The sequence below is a fragment of the Schistocerca piceifrons genome, chromosome 2 (assembly GCF_021461385.2).
Source record: "Schistocerca piceifrons isolate TAMUIC-IGC-003096 chromosome 2, iqSchPice1.1, whole genome shotgun sequence".
Classification (NCBI taxonomy): domain Eukaryota; kingdom Metazoa; phylum Arthropoda; class Insecta; order Orthoptera; family Acrididae; genus Schistocerca; species Schistocerca piceifrons.
Window position 1 is genome coordinate 1088427905 of NC_060139.1, and position 22034 is coordinate 1088449938.

The 22034-nt window shown below is 42.5% G+C and overlaps 1 protein-coding gene across 1 annotated transcript in view; it reads left to right on the top strand.

Moving 5' to 3' along the window:
* The window catches only part of LOC124776147 (PDF receptor-like), a 417916-nt gene that overhangs the window by 172372 nt on the left and 223510 nt on the right, over positions 1–22034 (top strand). The window contains exon 2 of the mRNA XM_047250984.1: positions 7270–7380. Within this exon, the coding sequence (XP_047106940.1) occupies positions 7270–7380 (111 nt within the window). The remainder of the gene's footprint in view (positions 1–7269; positions 7381–22034) is intronic.

Here is a 22034-nt window from a genome sequence, read left to right on the forward strand (position 1 = left end):
TCTGAAGAAGTGAACTATGTCAACTCTCACTAAGAAATTTACATTTTAGCCAGTATTTTCTGAAGATACTTGCTTGGAGTGATCAGTACATATAACACGGCTATAAACGTTTGACGTTAGAACTGTGGTGCTGCAGGTTAATCCAGGAAGTAAGCTGGGTATATCGGATGTGGGAGAGATGGGAGAAGGGATACGTTGATAGGATACCTCAATTAGTATCAAGGAACAATTAATGCGATGATGTATGGAAGTGTGAGTAGTGATAATTGACCAGTCAAAGTCGATGTAGGTTGCAGTAATTATTCAGACATGAACAAACTTGCGCAAGATAGGCTAGAGCGGACAGCTTCGTTACATTAGTCTACCGACTGAAGACCAGTACACAAAAAGCAACTGACGGAATAGAGTGTGTGCTAAAGGTAGGGTTGGTCTGAGGGGCAACTGCCTGGTCCGTGTTCATGGGTCATCTTCATTCTGTCCTGAGCGGTTTGGGAATACTGGGCTGAAGGAACTCTCGTCCGTAACTGAGATGGCACAGAAAACACCACCACGACCGATTAGGATCCGTTTGGGAACCGGCCAAGCGTCATACAGCGAAAATCGGTGAGTGGTTAGGTTCCACGATCAGTCTTGTCTTGCAGGAAGCTCCAGGTCTGCTCTTTGCGATCTTATCAAAAACAGTTTGTTTTGATCATCTACATCTACATCTACGTGGATACCCTGCAGGTCACACTTATGTGCCTGGCAGAGGGTTCGTGGAACCGTCTTCACAATTATTCTGTTACTCCAGGCTCGAAAAGCGAGGGGAAAAAATTAACAGTTATATCTTTCCGTGCGAGCTCTGACTTCCCTTATTTTGTTATGATAATCGTTTCTCCCTACGTAGGTCGGCGTCAACAAAATATTTTCGCATTCGGAGGAGATAGTTGGAAATTCGAATTTCGTGGGAAGATTCCGACTCAAAGAAAAATGCCTTTGTTTTAATGATGTCCACCCCAAATGCTGTATCTCTCCTGTGACACTCTCGCGATAATACAAAACGTGCTGCTCTTCTTTGAACTTTGTCGCTGTACTGCGATAATCGTATCTGGTAAGGATCCCAGACCGCGCCGCAGTACTCCGAAAGAGGACGGGCAGGCGTCCGAATAGCTCCTGTCTATGTATAATGCAGTTTGCGCGAGGAGAACCACTCTTTAAAAATACATCTACGTATGCAGTGAGAGTTTCCATCTCCATGCAGGCTTGGGTCAGCGTACGCTGCAGGCCAGCGGAACGCCAATGTAAGTACCAGATAAATAACTTCTGGCGACCTTGATCAGTTGTGGCAAGGTAACCCTCATTAAGCAGGAAGGTTGGACAAATAATACACGTTTTAATGTTCCCAACGGAATTAGTGTCTAAGGAACAGACCTTGTGTGATATGGATATTACAAGTTTCCATGCTCCCGTCATGCGTTAGGACGAGCCCAGGTGCTGCGGACATTTGCGGTCACAGTACAGCCACATGCATCCCAGGCGTAAAGACCAACGCAGGCTAATTGTAAGAGCACAAAAAAGTTTCGCAGTCGATGTTCATATGCTACCGCTGCAACAAAATGGAAAGTGCAATGGCGAGAGATATATCACCGCTGTTTACTAATAATGCAGCACGAGAAGCCACACAGTCCGTAGTAACAGTTCTAGCAGTACCTGCAGTAACTGCCCGTCTTGCATCCCCTCAGACTAGACAAAAACCCACGACAGCTACACGAAAATAGTACCGAAGCTATCGGAACGGTGATTCCGTTCCCTTTATTTGAACAAGATCACTAGATACAAATTCAGTAAGGCTGAGAATTTAGCGCACAACACAAACTTCTTGTTTGTTGTGGTTGAGCAAGGTAAGAACAGTGTAAAATACTGCAAGTCTTAGAACAAAGCCGAAGTCCTTCGTAGTCTACATCTACGTCTATATGATTACCCTGCAATTCACATTTGAGTGAATGTCAGCGAGTTCATCGAAGAACCTTCAAGCTATTTCTCTACCGTTCCACTCTCGAAGAGCGTGCGGGAAAAACGAACACGTATGTCTTTCCGGACGCGCTCTGTCTTCCCTTATTTTATTGTGGTGGTCGATTCACCCTATGTAGGTGGGAACCAACCAAATATTTTCACACGATGAGGAGAAAGTTGGTGAGTTAATTTAACGAGAAGATCCGGCGCAACGATAAACCCCTTTGTTTTAATTACTGTTAGCTCCAATTTGTGTATCATATCCGTGGCACTTTCTCCCCTACTTCACGATAATACAAAACGAGCTGCCTTTCTTTGAACTTTTTCAGTATCCTGCGTCAATCCTATCTGACGCTGATCCCACACCGAACATCATTACTCCAGAACATGGCGTACAAGTGGAGTGTAAAATCTCTTTTGTAGACCTGTTACGTTTTCTAAGTGTTCTGCCAATAAAATACTGTCTTTGGTTTTTTCCCACGACATTATCTATGTAATCGTTCCATTTTAACTTAATTGTAACTGTAATGCCAAAATATTAAGCTGAATTTACAACCTTTAGATTCATGTGATTTATCATGGAACCGAAATTTAACAGCTTTCCTTTAGTACTCAAATGGATGAATTTTCACTTTTCATTGTTTATGTTCTATTTCCACTCTTTGCACCATACACGTAACTTGCCTAAGTCATTTTGCAACTGGTTTTGATTATCTGATTACTTTACAAGTCGCTAAATGACAACAACGTGTACAGACAATATAAGACGACTGCTCAGATTGTCTTTTACATTGTTTATGCAGATCAGGAACAGGAGACTGCCTACAACAGTTCCTTGGGGAACGCCACATATTGCATCTGTCTTACTCAATGACTTTCAGTCAGTTACTACCGACTGTGACCGTTCTGACTGAAATTCACAGATCCAGTGGCACAACTGACGCTATACTCCGTAGGCACGCAATTTGATTAGACGTCGGTGTTGCTTGAGAGAGATGCCGTCGATCTTCTAGAAATGTGAAAGTATGGAGTCAATTTTATATCCCCTGTCGATGGCAGCCATCTCCTCTTGAGAATAGTCTTTTGGTACGGATATTTCTACTAGCGAGGGCTAATATACTTTGCATAAATGATAATATAGATCTGTTGCATCTGCTTACTCTGGAAGGAAGTTGACTTGTATACAACCTGGACCGGAGCCCTTGCCTTTTGTTAGGTCTTTTAAGATGCTTCACTACATCTAGGTTACTCATTCTATGGGAAATGCAACATGAATCAAGCATCGTACATTTAGAGTTAGCTGTGTAAACCATCAAATAGACGGCAGCCAGCGCATGTATTGGAAGCATGTGTTTTCACTGACTGTTGTACGTATGTAGCACCGCCACTTGGATAGAATGAACAAGCCCGTTCTGAGAATCGCTGCTTAACGGCAGTAACAACAACGGTAGATGAAATACAATTGACTGCCCGGTGTCAGAACATATCCCTCACTCAGAAAGACATTCAAGAGCAAACTTAAGAATTAATTACACAGGCAAAGCAACCCGCACGAACAACCATTCAAATCTTACTTCATTCGCATTTACCGTACATATACCATCGAATTTGATGACACACCACTGACTTGTTTGGTGCCCTCCCTTTGATGATTGCGATATCAGTAAGACAGTATTAGATATTTGCAGTACATTCTCGTGACAGGTGACCTAGTTTGCGAAATTTGTGCCCTAGCCTTAGGATGCCTGTGAAATTTTCGTAAATTTTCTTAAAGGCAAAATACCACAAGACCCATCAGTTTTTTGAATACCGAAACTTAAAGCATAAAAAGGGATGTTAGGCGTCTAGTGAAGGAGATGCCTTTAATAGTGCCAGAAATATGACAGACTGGAGGAAACATTATCTCCATTAGAATTTGAAATGAGAAGATTGAGGACATGCCACGTCGTTTATCATGGTACTTAATATTAGATATGGTTTGTTCTAGGGCTAAGGGAAGGGTTAAGGGAAGGGTTAAATGGCTTTTTAATGCTATATCGAGTGAAATTTCTTACATTCACTATTTTAAATAAAGTTGTTAGCTCAAAATTTTCAAAATTATTATTGTACCCAAATCAATCGAGGCTCACTGTTCGTTGGTACTACTTAGTCAATAAAGTGTAATGGTAAACAAACAAAATAAGTATTTCATAGCCTTTTTTGTGTACATCAATCACAAAACACCTCCCAAATCACCAAATGGTATATTGTCGTATAAATATGCTGCAATTTTGGTTAATAATTTCCTTTTATTTTCTCTTATTTTTTATTATTTGCAGTATTACTGTTCTTAACTGAAGAGGCTGTAAAGAGCTAAACACTTATACATTTGTTATCTGTGTGCGCAATGTAAGCTGGCAATGAATGCTCTTTGACTTACTTGGCACTGTATTTGTTTACAATCTCTGGACTGTTTATGTTGTTGTTTCCAATTTGTGTGGTGTCTAAGGACGAAAAAATATATTTATTAGGGTTCGTTCTCGTGCAACATATTATAAGTAGCTTCATAAAAGCATACGATGGGTTGAAGAAGATAACTATACAGGGTGTCTCAATCCTTTTGGATCAAATTGAAATACGTGATAGTGGGTCCACAAACAGTATATAGAGATTGGGAACCAAAAATCGGAAAAACATATTTGTTGTGTTATGGATAAGTAACGTACAGTTTGTAACAAAGTAGCTTACAGTAATTGTTCAAAGCGACGACCACCAGACTCAGTGCACACATGACAACGGCGCATGAAGAGCAAAGATTCTGGGTGTTTGCTGTACAGAGGAACGGACAGCGTGTGATAAACAGCATGCACCTCTGACCACCAAACAGACATAGTGTGCACAATTTAGCTCACAGCACGTGTGTCTTCTGAAGGCCGCATGCATCGTACCGGCGGATCTGCCTGTGCCCCAAGCACACCACTATCCTTGGTGTCACTTGACCATTGCACTAGACAGCTTGTGATATGTCTATGCTTGTTTGCGTTACTGTGTACAGTGCATGATGTGTAGTCAAAGATGGAACGTTAGTCGTCACGAGGGTTGGCAGACATCCATTTAATGTACGGTGCAGCAGGTTGTAGTGACCGTAAAACACCACAAATTTACAGAGATTGCTTTCCCAACAGTTCTATATAGAAGAAGCTTATCTCCGTGGATAGCGACTTACGAGATATGGGACCATTCACGCCAAAAGAGCCGATCAGGCTTCCCGCCAGAGGTATGTCCAAACAGCTCACTTCCAAGAGTTGGTGCTGGGTCGTGTGGCCGACCCCTCAGCAATAAGCACCCGTCAATTTGACAGTGAATTAAACACTTCAAATGACACTGTGTGTAAAGTACTGGTGGAACTGGTCTTACAGCCCTGTCAAAAAGAACGTGTTCAACCACTGGGTCCAACGGATTTTGAGCCTCGGTTTCATTTCTGGCAATGGATTATGCACCGCAGTGCTCTAGTGCCCATATTCGTACGGCTTTTATCGTTCACAGATGAGGCCTTATTCACCCGTAATGATGTTTTCAACAGCTGCGGCAGGCATGTCTGGAGTGAGGACAATTACTGAGCCACCCACATCTGTGGCGATCATCATTGATTCTCTGTCAACATACTAGCAGGCAATTGACAAAGGTCATATAATAGGGACTTACTTGCTGCTTTCCTGTTATAGCGGTCCACGTTACTTGGTGTTTCTGCGAGATGTCCCCTGGTTCGCAAGAGAATGTGGGTTCAACACGACGATGCACCGGATAACTTTGATGTGAACGCCCATGAACATCTAACAACACGTACAGTCGTCGTTGGATTCGAAGGGGCCGTCCTGTCCCATGGTTAGCGCGATCGCCGGATCACACCCTGTGAACGGTTTCCTCTGGTGCCACGTCGAGGCGTTGGCGTACGAAACCCTTGTAGAAACGAATGAAGACATGCCTTCTATGGTCTGTCACCTGGTACAACAGACACGAGGATCTTTTAAAGAGAGTAGCAGAAATTCATGCTCCGTTTGCCATGTATGCATTGACTTTGGCGTTCGTAGTTTTCAACAATTATTGTGAGCTACGTTGTTGTTATGTGCTGAACACTGTGTCCATAACACAGCGTTCACCCATTTCCGACGATTCGTGCCCTATCTCAGTACAATCCTTTGCGGGCACACTATCATCTGTTTCAATAAGACGGAAAATTTCAGTTTGGCGCGAAGGGTTTGAGACATCCTCTCTCTCACTCTCTCTCTCTCTCTCTTTCTCTATCTATCTATCTATCTATCTATATATGTATATATCTATATATGTATATATATATGCACTTACTGTAGTCAAAGCTTGGTGTCACTTTACAGCTTTTACCCCACTCAGTGCCTTCCGTTAACTCATAATACATAAATGCCTCAAAGTGTGTCCTATCAACCGACCTCTTCTTTTACTCCAACTGTGCCACAATTTTTTTTTCTCTTCATTTCGTTCCAGTCCCTCGTCATTAGTTATTCGAACCATTTAACTAATCTTCAGCATTCTTCTATAGCATCATAGTTCACCAGTTTCTATTACCTTCAACATCTGCACTGTTTATCGTCTACGTTTCGAGTTTAAATTTATGTTAGACATTGATAAACTTACCTATTTTCTGTTTCTGAAAAACACTTTTCTCGCTATTTCCAGCATGAATTTCGTATCCTCTCTACATCGGGAATTATCAGTTATTTTGCTGCCGAAACAGACAAACTCATCGACTTCGTTAGTGTCTCATTTCCAAACATAATTTGGACTTTGACTTTCTTCTACTGCTCTTGTTTTCCTTTTGTTGATGTTCATGTTATAAGCTGTATGTATGATATTACCCTTCCCTTTCATATGATCTTCCAGGTCTCTGACTCAACTTCAATGTCATCGGAAAACTGTGGAACTTATACTTTTTCTCTTTGATCTTCCAATCCCTTTCCAAATTTTTACATAGTTTTCTTTATTGGTAGCTCAATTTACAGATTAAATGACATCAGGTTAAGGCTACCACCCTATGTTAGTCCTTTCTCAACTACCATTTCCATATCATGTCCTTTCACTCTTACGATTGCAGGCTTGTTTTTGTTAAAGTTTTAGACAGGCTTTCTCTCTGTGTATTTTATTCTTGCTAGCCTATGGGCCCACTGAATATTCCTCTAGTGTTACGGAATTCCTGTAGCCGGATACTGCAGACTGTATTGTGTTTGCAGGGGTTCTCTACGTCTCCAGGTCTTATGTTCCCAGGCGGCCTGTACTGCAACTGGACGTGGGACCTGGTGCTGTGCTGGCCCCCTACCAGGGCGGGCACCACGGCCAAGCAGCGCTGTCCCAGCTTCAACGGGCTCGACCAGACCAGTGAGTACCAACCCCCAAACGGAAAAAATGATCACAGCAGATTAAGTAAAGCCTAACAGATATGAATGTATGACACAGTTGTCCCTTCCTTTATTGACTCACTTCTACTGACGCACATGGAACACATGCGATCTTCAAACATTTGTACAATAACCAGAATAAAGTATCGGGAAACAATCACGTTGGAAAATCACATTAACATTCACAAGTTTAATCAGACCCTCAACCCAAATCGATACAAAGTACCTCTTTACATTTACTAATACCAAGGCCAGCCGTATCCAAAAATAATAGGATGAGCAGAATCCAGCAAGAAAACAAACGTGTAAGCCAGATAGCTCGGTAGGGCACTCGACAGGAAAACACTTGTGTGATCAAGATCCACACGTCTATGTGTATCACCGTGGGTGATATATTACTGGTTTCATTTCATTCTGTGTTCATCAGAGTCAAATGTATCATCAAGAGCACCCCAGGGATGTGTGATACGACCGCTTTATTCTGTATATACATAAAGGATTTAGCAGATTCGGTAACCAGCAGTTTACGACAGTACTGCCCAGGGAAGTGTGATCGTTGAGTAGATACAGTATTACATGGACAACATTTACGTTTAATGTGAGGAATGACAGCTCCCTCTAAATGTGGAAATGAAGTTGAGATTGTGCAGATGGATAGGAAAGTACACTGCCGCAAATAAAGAATAAAAAATTTTACAGCCATTTTGAGACTTCCAATTCACTCTAGATTTACTGTTGCAACAGTGCATCTGGAGTACATGAGATAATTACATTTACAGATTGCTGTACCTCACACCAAGAGATGCTTGATAAGTAACAATAATACATAGGTAAACAAGAACAGGGATTTATTATGAGAACTGTTTGGAATGTAAGGACCGATCGGTCGCGAGTTAGCTAGACTTTCCAACTACTTTCCTACATAGTCACCACTTTGACTGAGACATTTACCTTAGCATTGTAGCATCTCTCCAATAACCTCGTCACAGAAGGGAGCCGCCTGTGTTTGCTAATAGTTCTTTACGTTCATCTGCAGCTTGATGTCTGTGTCAAAATTTTGTCTTCAAATCCAGGGGTCCATGAGAGCAGAGAGGGAACTCCGAGGGAGCCAAGTCTGAGCTGTACGGTGGGTGACGAAACGCTTCCCATCGAAAACGCTGTAGAAACCATCTTATTGCCTCTTCATGTGTGGCCGAGGATTGTCATATAGGAGGAAATGCAAGACAGTTACGTTTTGTGGGCTGCGGAAAAATCAGGCAAAATCTTCCACAGGCAATCCTACTTGCCGGGTCGCACGGTTCTCCAGGCTTCTTTAGGTGCTCATGATTCGATCAGAATTGAAAAGACCGAAGTGATGCGATCAATGGCCATACTAGAGACTCTGTCCAACACATGTATGTGAAGCTTCATCGAATTTTGACTGTGGTTTCCATTTCGCTATCGATTGGACCCTACTTTTTCAACAGCCCAAGTACAACCACAGTGGACAGATTTAATAACAAAGGAAAACTCTTCTCAATCAAAAATAGTACAACCCTATTACATACTAATAGACATATGCCTGGAACACATAGTGGATAAACTTAGTGGGGTGTGAAGACTATTATACTGATGCCCCCTAACAATAGGACTGTGAGTTCGGCGCAAGTGACCCACAGGTAGGTCTGGGGATATCGCTGGAAAGTCGTAGGTTCTGCTACAGTGTCTTCCGAACGGACTCTGACTGATGGGCTGCTAACAGCTGGCAGGTGAACTGGCCCAGATAACCGTTAGAGCTGCAGACGTGTTAGTTTGAGCCACCCTCAACAGGAGAGGCATGGAGGAATAGTGCCGATCCAGTTCCGTATCTGTGGAGAAAATACGCCGCTGGCACGAAGGACCTCTAGTGGTGCTTCACCTACCGTCTGCCGTCCTTGCTGAGATCGACGCAGTCCGAAAAGGCAAGGCCTTGTGTGTATGCAGCCCCGTGATGCTTTGGTGCCTTAGGGGTTACTGATACCTGTAGGCGAACGGCGGGTACGTGACACAGGTCACTAGCACAAGCGGTTCTATGATACCAAATACCGACCCATGCTGAAACACCCGCATAAGTACATGATGCACCCTCCATAGGTACAGACTCTGGCATCCAGTAGGTCATACGAATGGCGAACACGGTCCTGGTATACGTTTTGTCTCATCTGCTCGACGTGTTAACGTAGTTCTGTAAGAGTTGTTGATTGACCAGTCCCACGAGTCACTTCCTGTTGCATCATATGCCACATGTGCTCGACTGGAGAACGGTCTGGAGACCGTGCTGGCCAGGGAAGTTGCTGCACGTCTTGCAGAGCACGTTCAGTTTCTCCAGTAGCGTGTGGGTGAGTATTATCCTGTTAGAACAACACGTCACCTCCCTGTTTGCAAGAACGGCAAAACAGCAGGTCTGACAGCATTCTGCATGTACCGAGCGATGGTGAGCATCCCCTCCGGAAACGCCAAAGGTGAACGAGAGTTGTAGCTTACCGCACCCCAGACCATAGGGCTTAATATGAGGACTTTGTGTCTAAGACGACTGCGATCTACGAGACAACGGTCACCAGGTCTACGTTGTACGCCCTAACGACCATCACTTGCGTGCAGGCAGAATTTGATTTCGTTGTTGAAGGCCATGGCTGGCGGTTCCATCTTCCAGTTGAGCCTCTGACGGCATCATTCGAGCCGTGCCCGCCGATGCTGTGGCGTAACGGGCTAGACGTGTGCGTGGCCATAGCCCCACTGCTAATAACCAATTCGCAACAATTTGTGTTGACACGTATGGGCTCAAAAATCTGCTTATCTGTGCCGCGGTAACTGTACGACCTGGCACTGCTGCCCTTACAATACGAAGAACCTGGTGGGTGTTTGTACTGTGTGAACTTTCAGAACGTCGTCTACAGGTGTCAGAATGTTGGCGTGAGCATTACACTAGCATCATCGCACAGCTGTCACAGCAAGTCCGATTTGTGTGGCAATTCGTCGAATGGACTATCCCGCAAGGCTGAAGGCTTTGGTCCCTTTCAAACTCGCTCAATTGGCTGCAGGATTCACCTAGGTGTCTCAGAGGTAATGCATAACACGTTTGCACCACAATGAGCCTTCTGGCTGCCAGCATTCTCAATATAAGGGGTAGACGTAGATGGCGCCCTGGTAACTATGTCCTTATGCAATCTGTTCACGGACGACACTGAAACCATTACAAGTACATCTGCCAACCCCGAGATGGTAAATGCCGTTATCGAATCAAAATCGGCGTCGTCATTCCACATGTACTAATTTCTTTTCCCGGAGTGTATAACCCGACAATGTTTGTATTATTAGTGTATTGTTTCACACAGTCACGACGCTTAAATATCTCAGCGTAACATGGCAAAGAAACATGAAGTCGAACGAGCACACGTGGTGGGTTTGAAGAAATGGCAGATTATCGACTTTTGTTTATTTGGAGAATTCTAGGAAGGTGTGGAAAATCTGTAAAGGAGACTGCGTGCACAAAGCTTATGGGACCCATTCTTGAGTACCACCCGAGTGTTTGACCTCGAAATAAATTCATCAATGTGAAGATAAATTTGTTACTGATAGCTTCGATCAACATGCGAATGTTAATGGAATGCTTTGTGAACATGAACTGTAATTCCTGGAAGAAAATAGACATTATTTTAGTGGATCACTGTTTGGAAAGATTAGAAGACCAGCGTTGGCGACAGATTACAGTACGAGTCTACCGCCTCTAAAGTAGTCCTCGCATAAGTACCGATAAGACAAGAGAAATCGGGGCTTGTACGGAGATATATTGGCAGTCGGTTTCCCCTCGCTCTATTTGCAAGTATAACGGGGAAAGAAAAGCCTAGCAGTGGTAAAAGGTACCCTCTGCCGTTCGCCATATGGTCGCTAGCGGAATATGCATGTTAATGTAAACGCACAAATGCTTATTGTATATGTATTGTTTACTGGTTTTTGTATTACAAGTATCTTATTTAAAAATATTTACAATCCATATTTGTAATCTCGTCATATTATGATTATAATAAAGATTTCACCACAGAACGTATGAGAGTACAAATAAGATCACAGAACCTCTGGGACTACATATAAGGTATATGGACTTAATGTTGCAAAGCGTCATAGTTATTGCATTAGTGGTATTACTAAATTAATCTTCTCTGTAACACTTTGGAATGCGTGCGCTGTTTGCATGTCAAGAATGTAAGGATTTAGTCATTATCTTGGTCTCACGTATTACATATGGCCGAGAGTACCACACCAACTTCTGGCGAATCAAATTCCTTGCCTTTTGGGCACTACGTGCCATTAAGCTTGCGCTTATGATTGCCGTCAGTAACCGTGGCAAGGTAATTTGTATGGATTAGAGTTTATGGTATGTTTGAACTTATGAATGGTAATATGCTTTGCTTGCTTAGTTGTCACAAGCAACTTTATTCTTCTTGTTGTATAGTTTTTTTAAGATGGACACTGTCACAAACGCGCAAGTAGAAGTATCTACGAGAACTACATTTCTGGTCAGGACAAGAAAAAGCCATTATCTCTCGCTACAGGCAATGCAGTGATTGGCGACCTTCACTTAACGACTTAGAGCAGCGGCGTTTGAGTAGAGTTGCAAGTGGTAGCAGACAATAAAGATCTGCGTGAAATAACTGCAGAAATCAATGTGGGACATACGACGAAAGTATGCGTTAGGACAGTGCAGCGTAACTTGGGCTATGGCAGTAGACGACCAACTCGAGTTCCTTTGCTAACACCACAGCATCGCCTAGAGCGTCTCTCCCTGGCTCATGACCATATCGGTTGGACCACCCCTCCCCCCCCCCCTCTCTCTCTCTCTCTCTCTATCTATTTTGAGTCATCAGTCTTTGACTGATATAACTGCGTAGGCTTCCGCGGCCAGAGTCAGTCGACATAAAAGTTTTCTGGGTATGGTACCGCGTCGTAATGTAAAAACTACTGCTGCTGGAGAAAAACCATTGACTGGTTTGATGCGGCCCGCCACGAATTCCTCTCCTGAGCCAATCTCTTCATCTCAGAGCAGCATCTGCAACTTACGTCCTCAAATATTTTCTGGATGTATTCCAGCCTCTGTCTTCCTCTACAGTTTTTGTGCTGTTCAAAGGGTTCAAATGGCTCTGAGCACTATGGGACTTAACATCTGAGGTCATCAGTCTCCTAGGACTTAGAACTACTTAAACCTAACCTAAGGACATCACACACATCCATGCAAAAGAGAGGATTGGAACCTGCGACTGTAGCGGTCTCGCGGCTCCAGAATGAAGCACCTAGAACCGATCGGCCACATCGGCCGGCTTTTGCCCTGTACAGCTCCCTTTAGTACCACAGAAGTCATCCCCTCATATCTTAACAGAAGTTCTATCTTCCTTTCCCTCTTCTTGTCAGTGTCCCATATAGTCCTTTCCTCTCCGATTCCGTGCAGAGCTTCCTCATTCCTTACCTTATCAATCCACCTTAATTTACAACAATCTTCTGTAGCACCACACTTCAAGTGCTTCCATTCTCTTATATTTCGGTTCTCCCATGGTCCATATTTCACTACCATACAATACTGTGCTACAAACGAACATTATCAGAAATTTCTTCCTCAGATTAAGGCCTACGTTTGATACTAGTAGACATCTGTTGGATAGGAAAGACTTTTTGCCTGTGCTAGTCTTCTTTTGATGTCCTGCTTATTCTGTCCTTCATTGGTTATTTTACTGCCTAGGTAGTAGAATTCCTTAACTTCACCTGCTCCGTGACCATCAATCCTGATGTTAGGTTTCTCGTTGTTCTCATTTCCGCTACTTCTCATTACTTTCGCTTTTCTTCGCCTTTTAGTCCATATTTTGCACTCATTAGACTGTTCAGTTCATTCAGCAGATCATGTAATTCTTCTTCACTTTCACTCAGGATAGTAATGTAATCAGCGAATCGTATACTGATATCCTTTCACCCCAAATTTTAATCCGACACACGAATCTTTCTTTTATTTCTATCATTACTTTTTTGATGTATTAATTTAACAGTACAGGTGCAAGACGACAACCCTGCCTTACACCCTTTTTAATCTCAGCGCTTTGTTCTTGGTCGTCCACTCTTATTATTCTGTCTCGGCTCTCACACATATTGTATATTACCCGTCTCTCCCTGCAGCTTACCCCTGTTTTTCTCAGAATTTCGACCATCAATCGTCATTTTACACTGTCGAACACTTTTTACGGGTCTACAAATCCTATGAGCGTGTGTGGTTTTTTCTTTATTTTTGTTGCCATTATTAACCGCAACGGCAGAACTACCAGTGTAGTGCCTTTACCTTTCGTAAAGAGAAACTGATCGTCATATAACACATCCTCTATTTTCTTTTCCGTTCTTCCGTATATTATTCCTAAAAGCAACTTAGTTGTATGAGCTTTTAAGTTGAATGTACGATAATTCTCGCACTTGTCAGCGCTTGTAGTCTTCGAAATTGTGTGGATGATATTTCTCCGAAAGTCAAATGGTATGGCGCCAGACTCATACAATATTCACGCAACGTGAGTGGTCGTTTTCCCCCAACGATTTTAGGAATTCTGGAGGAATGTTATCTATCCGTTTTGCCTTAGTGGATCTTAAGTCCTCCAAAGCTCTCTTCAATTCTGATTATAATTCTGTATCCCCTAAATAAACTTACGTTTCTTCTTCTACCACACCGGATCTTCCCGGCCATGTAAATTCAGTGCACTCTTCCCACCTATACGCTCTCTCCTCTGTATTTACCTTTAGAATTCCAGTTGCAATCTTAATGTTACCACTGTTGCTTTTAATTTCAACGAAGGTTCTTCTGACTTTCCTATAGACTGAGTCAATCCTTCAGACTATCATTTCTTTTTCGATTTCTTCACATTTCTCATGCAGCCATTTCGGCTTAGCTTCCCGGCACTTCTATTTATTTCTTTCCTCAGCCACTTGTATTCCTGAGTTCCTCTGACCATTTTTGTACTTGCATCTCTCAGCAATCAAATGAAGTATTTCCAGAATAAGATTTTCAGTCCGCAGTAAAGTGTGCGCTGATATGAAACTTCCTGGAAGGTTAAAACTGTGTGCCGGATCTCGGGGATTTTGCCCTTCGCGGGTAAGTGCTCTACAGTCTGAGCTACCCAAGCGCGACTCATGACCCGTCCTCACGGCTTTACTTCTACCTTTCAAACCTCACAGAAGTCCTCCCGCAAACCTTGCAGAAATAGCACTTCTGGAAGTAAAGATTTTGCAGAGATACGCCTTATCCACAGCCACAAAGTTTTATTCTGCCAGGAAGTTTCATATCAACACACACTCCGCTGCAGAGTAAAAATCTCATTCTTAAAACATCCCCCAGGCTGTGGCTAAGCCATGTCTTCGCAATATTCTTCCTCTCAGGAGTGCTATTTCTGCAAGGTTCGCAGGAGAGCTACTGTGAGGTTTGGAAGGTAAGAGACGAGGTACAGGCAGAATTGAAGCTGTGAGGATTGAGCGTGAGTCGTGCTTCCGCAGCTCAGACGGTAGAGGACTTCCCCGCGAAAGGCAAAGGTCCCGAGTTCGAGTCAGTTTTAATCTGCCAGGAAGTTTCAATTGAAGTATTTCTTCTGTTACGTATGGTTTCTTCGCAGTTGCCTTCTTCGAACCTACAGTTTTCGTTCCATCTTCTGCTACTGCTATTTTTAGAAATGTCCATTCCTCTTGCTTCGTTACTGCTGTATATACAGCCCTATAGAACATCAAGCCTATCTCACCATTCCTTAGTACATCCGTATTCCACTTCTTTGCACATTGATTCTTCCTGACTGATCTCTTAGACTTCAGCTTACTCTTCATGACCATACATTGTGATCTAAGTATATATCTGCACCTGGGTACGCCTTATAGCCAGTATCTGATTTCGGAATTCCTCTCTGTCCGCGATGCAATCTAACTAAACACTTCCCGTATCACATGGCTTTTTCCATGTATACCACCTCCCCTTGTGATTCTTCAACAGAGTATTCGCTATTACATACTGAAATTTATTGCGGAACTCAGTTAGTCTTTCTCCTCTCTCATTCCTTATCCGAAGCCAATATTTTCCGGTATTCATTTCTTCTCTGCCTCCCTCTGCAACTGCATTCCAGGTCCCCATGACTATTAGATTTTCATATTCCTTTACGTACTGTATCACACTTTCAACATCGTCGTATACTTCCTCGATCTGTTAATCTTCGGGTTGCAATTTTGGCATGTACACCTGAACTATTGTCGTCGGTGTTGGTTTGCTATTGATTCTGATAAGAGCAACCCTATCACTGAACTGTTCACAGAAACACACTCTCTGCCCTACCTTGCTGTTCGTAACATATCCTACTCCAATTATAACATTTTCTGCTGCTGTTGACATTACCATATAGTCATCAGGACAGAAATTCTTGTATTTTTTTCCTTTTCACTTGACTGATCCATACTATATCTGGATATAGCTTCTGACATTCAAGCTTCTGAATTCCACGCCCCGACTCGTAGAACGTTATCCTTTCTTGGTTTATTCAGTCTTTTTCTCATATTCACCTCGCCTTGGCTGTCCCCTCTCAGACATCCGAATTGGGGACTATTCTGCAAACTTTTACCAATGGAGAGACTTTCTCAATTACAGGCGACATGTCCTGTGGATACACGTTTTGTGTCTTTAACGCAGTGGATTCCGTTGTCTTGTATATCCACATGCCGTTGATCATTGCTGATTCTTCCGCCTGTAGGGGCAGTTTACCACCACCAGGACGACAGAGTGCCCTGAACTTCTATCCTTCTATCATTTTCCCGCCATTTTAGACAAGGCCGTTGGCAGAATGAGGGTGACTTCTTACGCCGGAAGTCTTCCGCCGCCAATGCTGATTATTAATCAAAATTGAAACGGTTTCGGCTTTCGAACCCTATACCGAGGACGTTTTGATTACTAATCAAAGACGTTCGCTAGACCACGGGTAGTTTGACTTGAGACGATTGTAAAACCGTGGGCTGGCCAGATGAGTTCCGATTTCCGACTTCAGTTGGTAAGAGCTGATTGCAGAGTTCGAGTGTGGTTGAGACTCCGCGAGGCCATGGACCCAAGTTGTCAACAAGGCACTTTGCGTGTTGCTGATGGCTCCATAATGGTATGAGCTGTGTTTACATGGTATGGACTGATCCCTCTAGTTCAACTGACAGATCATTGACTGGAGGTGCTTGTGTTTGGCTGCCTGGACACCGTTTACACCCATTAGTGGTTTCATATTCCCAAACAACGATGTAATTTTATGGATGACAATGTTACTGGGTTACAGTTGTTTACGGTTGGTTGGAAGAACATTGCGGACAGTTCGAGCGAATAAGTCAGCCACCCAGATCGCCCGACATGAATCCCATGGAACATTTGTGCGAGATAAACTAGAGATCAAACTTCCTGGCAGATTAAAATTGTGTGCCCGACCGAGACTCGAACTCTGGACCTTTGCCTTTCGCGGGCAAGTGCTCTACCATCAGAGCTACCGAAGCGCGACTTCTGGAACCATCCCCTAGGCTGTGTATAAGCCAAGTCTCCGCAGTATCCTTTCTTTGAGGAGTACTATTTCTGTAAAGTTTGGAAAGTTGGAGACGAGATACTTGCAGAAAGCTGTGAGGACCGAGCGTGAGTCGAGCTTCGGTAGCTCATATGGAAGAGCACTTGCCCGCGAAAGGCAAAGGTCCCGAGGTCGAGTCTCGGTTGGTCACACAGTTTTAATCTGCCAGGAAGTTTCATATCAGCGCACACTCCGCTGCAGAGTGAAAATATCTCATTCTGGAAACTAAAGGTCAGTTTGTGCACAAAATCCTACACCGGCTGCACCTCCGCAATTATGGATGGCTACAGAGGCAGCATAACTGAATATTGCTGCAGGAGACGTACAACGACTTGCTGTGTCGATGACACATCGTGTTGCTGCATTACCCCGGGCTGAAGGAGGTTCGTCACAATATTAGGAGGTATTCCATGACTATTGTCACCTCTGTATCATGTTTATGCACGGGAGATATAGCCTGTGATAGGAAATGGGGACTGCCAAGGGCGAGGTGACCATGAGGAAAGATTGAATAACCAACGAAACGATAACGTTCTACGAGTCGGGAAGTGGAATGTCAGAAGCTTGAGCGTGTTAGGGAAGCTAGAAAATCTGAAAAGAGAAATGCAAAGAATGAGTAGGGGTCAGTGAATTCAAATGGAAAGGAAACAAGGATATCTTGTCAGATGAGTATAGGGTAATATGAACAGCACCAGAAAATGGTATAACTGGAGTAGTATTCGTTATGAATGGTAAATGAGAGCAGTGAACAGTTCAGTGGTAGGGTTGTTCTCGTCAGATTCGACAACAGACCAACGCCGTTAATGATAGGTCAGGTATACATGCCGACGTTGCAAACAGATTAAGATACAGGGAAAGTAGGATTCTAAATAGGTAATTCAAAGTGTAAAGGAAATGAATAACTAATAATCATGGGGAATGGAACGCGGTTGTATAGGAAATAACAGAAGAATGGGTTACGCCTGAACATAGGTTTGGCAGTAGGAATGAGCGCGAAGGAATACTATAGGAAGATTCCAGTTCGACTACATCAAGGTTAGAGCTATATTTGGAAGTCAGATATTGGTTTGTAATGTGTACCGAGAAGCATATATCGACTCATATCATAATTTAATAATAACGGACAGCAGTCCGTTATTTAAGAGAATCATCTGGAAGAACCAGTGTGGAGGAAGTGGGACATAGAATTACTGAGGACTCATGAGACACTTTTGAAATTCTCTAAGGATGTGGATACTGCGCTAGGGAATACCAGAATAGGCAGTTTAGTTGATGAGGACAGGATATCTGTAAAAAGGGGAATCACAAATGTTGGACAGACAGGCATAGGTTGGAGGGAAGTAATTGAGAGAAAACGTGGGTAAGAAATGAAGTACTTCAACTGATCTACGGTAGAAGGAAGTACAAAAATGTTCAGTGAAAGACAGGGATACAGAAATACAGGTACTTAAGACTGGAAATGAATATCAAGTGCTGCGAAGCTAAAATGGCTGTAGGAAAAATGTGAAGGAATCGGAAAAGAAATGATCGTCGGAAATACAGAGGGGAGAGCAGGTATCTGAAAAAAGTACATTGAAGGTCTCTATGAGGTGCTGGACTTGTCTGACGACGTGATAGAAGAAGAAGTTTAGGTCGTCATCGAAGACATAGGGCTTTCAGTATTAGAGTCTCAGATTTAAATAAAGCTCGGAAAGACCTGAGTTCAAATAAGACAGAAGAAACAGGTAACATCCCATTCGAATTTCTAAAAACACTACGGTAGTTGGTAACCAAACGGCTATGAAATTAGATGTGAAAAATATATGAAATTGGGCATATAATATCGGACTTTCGGAGAAATATCGTACACACCACTGCGAAGACAGAATGTAACGAAAAGCGCGGCAACTCCCGGACAATAAGCTTAACAGGTCTTACGTCCAAGCTGCTTTAATAATACGCAAAAGAATGTAAAATAAAATAAAAGATCTGTTAGATGATGATCAGTTTGTTTTGGAAAAGTAAAGGCACCGGAGAGGCAGTTCTGACGTTGCTGTTGGTAATGTAAGCAACACCGAAGAAAATTTAAGATTTTTCGTCCTAGAAAATGCTTTCGAAAATGGAACGAGATGTTCGAAATTCTGAGAAACATTGGCGTTACCTATAGGGAATGACAGGAAATATACAGTATGTGTAAGACTGAAGAAGGAACATTAAGATAAATTCACCATGAGTGAAGTGTTCAGAATAATAAGGGTGTAAGACAGTAATGCAGCTTTTCACTTATACTGTTCAATATATGCATCGAAGAAGCAATGACGGAAATGAAAGAAATGTTCAAGGGTGGGATTAAAATTAAGGGTGAAAGGATTTAAGTGGTAAGCTTAGCTGATGACACTGCTATCCTCAGTGCCAATAAAGAAGAATTACAGGATCTGTTGAACGGGATGAACATACTATCGATTACAGAATATGGACTGAGAGCAGATCGGAATAAGACCCAACTACTCTGCTGCAGAAGAAATGAGAACAGCAAGAAGAAGACGAAGTGAGGGAATTATACTGCCTTGGTAGCAGGATAACCCATGACAGACAATGCAAGGAGGACAGAAGAAGCAGATTAGTACAGGAAAAGAGGATGTTCCTGGCTAAGAGAAGTCTATTGTTATCAAACATAAACCGAAATTTTAGGAAGTAATTTATGAGAATAGAGCACAGTATGGTAAGGTAGTGAAATATGAACTGTAGGGAAAACCGGAAAAGAAGGTAATCTAAGCATTTGAGCTGTGCTCCTATAGGAGCCTGTTGAAAATTAGGTGGACGGATAAGGAATGGGGAGGTTCTTCGCAGAATCGGTGAAGAAAAATATACGGAAAACACTGACAAGAAGATGGGACCGAGATGACAGGACTTGTGTTAAGACATCAAGAAATAACCTTCATCGTGATAGTGGGAGCTCCAGAAGGCAAAAACTGGAGGACAGAGACTAGAATACTTACAGTTAATAACCGAGACATAGGTTGGAATTGTCACTCTGAGATGAAGAGGTTGTTGCAGGAGAGGAGTTCGTTGCGGTCCACATAAAACCAGTCATAACACCGACGACTCAAAAAAAAAAAGCCCTTTAGTGCTGGTACACCGGTCGTATTTACAAGTCATATGTGATGGTTGATCTACGTATACACTGTTACTCTGCAATTCACAATAAAGCGTTTCGCTGAGATTTCACTGACCATTTTCAGAGTAGTTCTCGACCGTCCCACTCTCGAATAGCACATTGTAAGAAGGAACTTCAAATCTCTCCGTGCGAGCTCTGATTTCTCTTCTTTTAAGGCGATGGTCGTATCCCCCCACGTAGATGGAAGGAGATTGTGATTACAATTTCGGGAGATAATAACACCGAAACAGAAAACGCCTTTGCATGATGACTGGATTTCGAACCGAGTAGCAGTAATCCAGCAGAGGACGCGCAAGTGTATTATAGGCAGATTTGTTGTTCCTTTTCTAGTGTTTTCCCATTAAAGCATAGTCTTCGGTTCGTCTTCCTCACAGCATTTTCGAACTTACGTTTCCAGTTTAATTAGTTTGATTTTGTAATCCCTAGGTGTCTAGTTGATTCTATAACTTTCAAGTTTCTGTTGTTTGTCGTACCTGAAACATAACAGAATTTTTTTAATACTTATTTGGAGGAGTTACAGTGTTTATTTTCCTTTCTCACAGTCAATTGTCAGTTTTCGTACTACGCAGGTATCGGGTCTAGATACTTTGTAAACCGTGTTGATCTTCTGATGACTCTACTACACGATGAATGACGTCAGATGCAAAACAAATCACAAGGACTCCTCAGGTTATCTTCCATTCGGACAGCGGTTGCACTCAGCGACTGTTATATTACCTTGTAAATTATAGATTGCTGAATTCAGTCTTCCTTTCTAAATTTTGCTATGCAAATCTAGATTTCTGCTAGAAGCTAGCCATTCCCAATGCACTGTTATTTTCGCTCAAACCAAGTAAGTCCCTGTTAGTTCATTGATTACTACCAATCTGTGTTCAATGAACTGTGGGTGAAGCCCGATCAACAGGGACTTACTTGCTTTGTGAGAAAATAATAGTGCATTGAGAATGGCTAGATTCTAGTAGAAATCTAGATCTGCATAATAAAATTTAAAAAGGAAGACTGATTTCCGCAATCTATAATTCAAAAGGACTGTTCATGCCCTCTCCTAAGTTATATTATACAGATTAAAAACATTAGTGCGCCGTTAACACTTATTTGGGGAACCTAAGATGTCACTTCCGTTTCATTAAATGACTTCCCGTCTAGTATTTTCTGATTGGAAATAACGAACTGACTCGCGCAACCACACGATATCCACTAATTTTTTGAGTCAAAACAGGCGTCAAAAACTTTTGTATTTCGAAAAATATGGAATCAACTTGAGATACTCTGCTGAAAGCACTTATTACTTCGTGTGAATAAAGAACATGTTGTGTTTTACGAAAGTGAGATTATTTGAGTTCGTGTTCGCTATGTATCAGTAGATGTTTTCCTTCGAGGTATTTCATAATGCAGGAACACAGTTAATGTTCCACAATCCTACTGAAGCTCGGTGTCAGTGGTAAAGGTCCATAATTCCTCCTGTATTGTTATGACCTTTGCTACTTTGCAGTCTTTAGATGCGGATGTTTCGAACAGCAAGGTTTTATGTATTAGTGCTAAGAAGTGAGGTATTTCATCAGTATACTCCTCAGGGAACCTAACTACCATACAGTCTGGATCGAAAGACTTGTCTTTATTACGTTACTTAAGTTGCTTTCCTACATCAAGAGTACCCACTTCCAAATTAATTGATGTTCTTATGGAAAGATTTTAAATCAAACAGAAATTTATGAGTGTAAACATCTCTTACAGTTGTCTTAAATTTTATTTTCCACTGAAAGGAGAGCACAGCTCGGTTTAAGGACGACAGATCTACCTTCATGTGCACGTGAAAAACTTCACATACGTGTGACGAATATTCATATTCTCAAACTGTACGAAAATCAATAA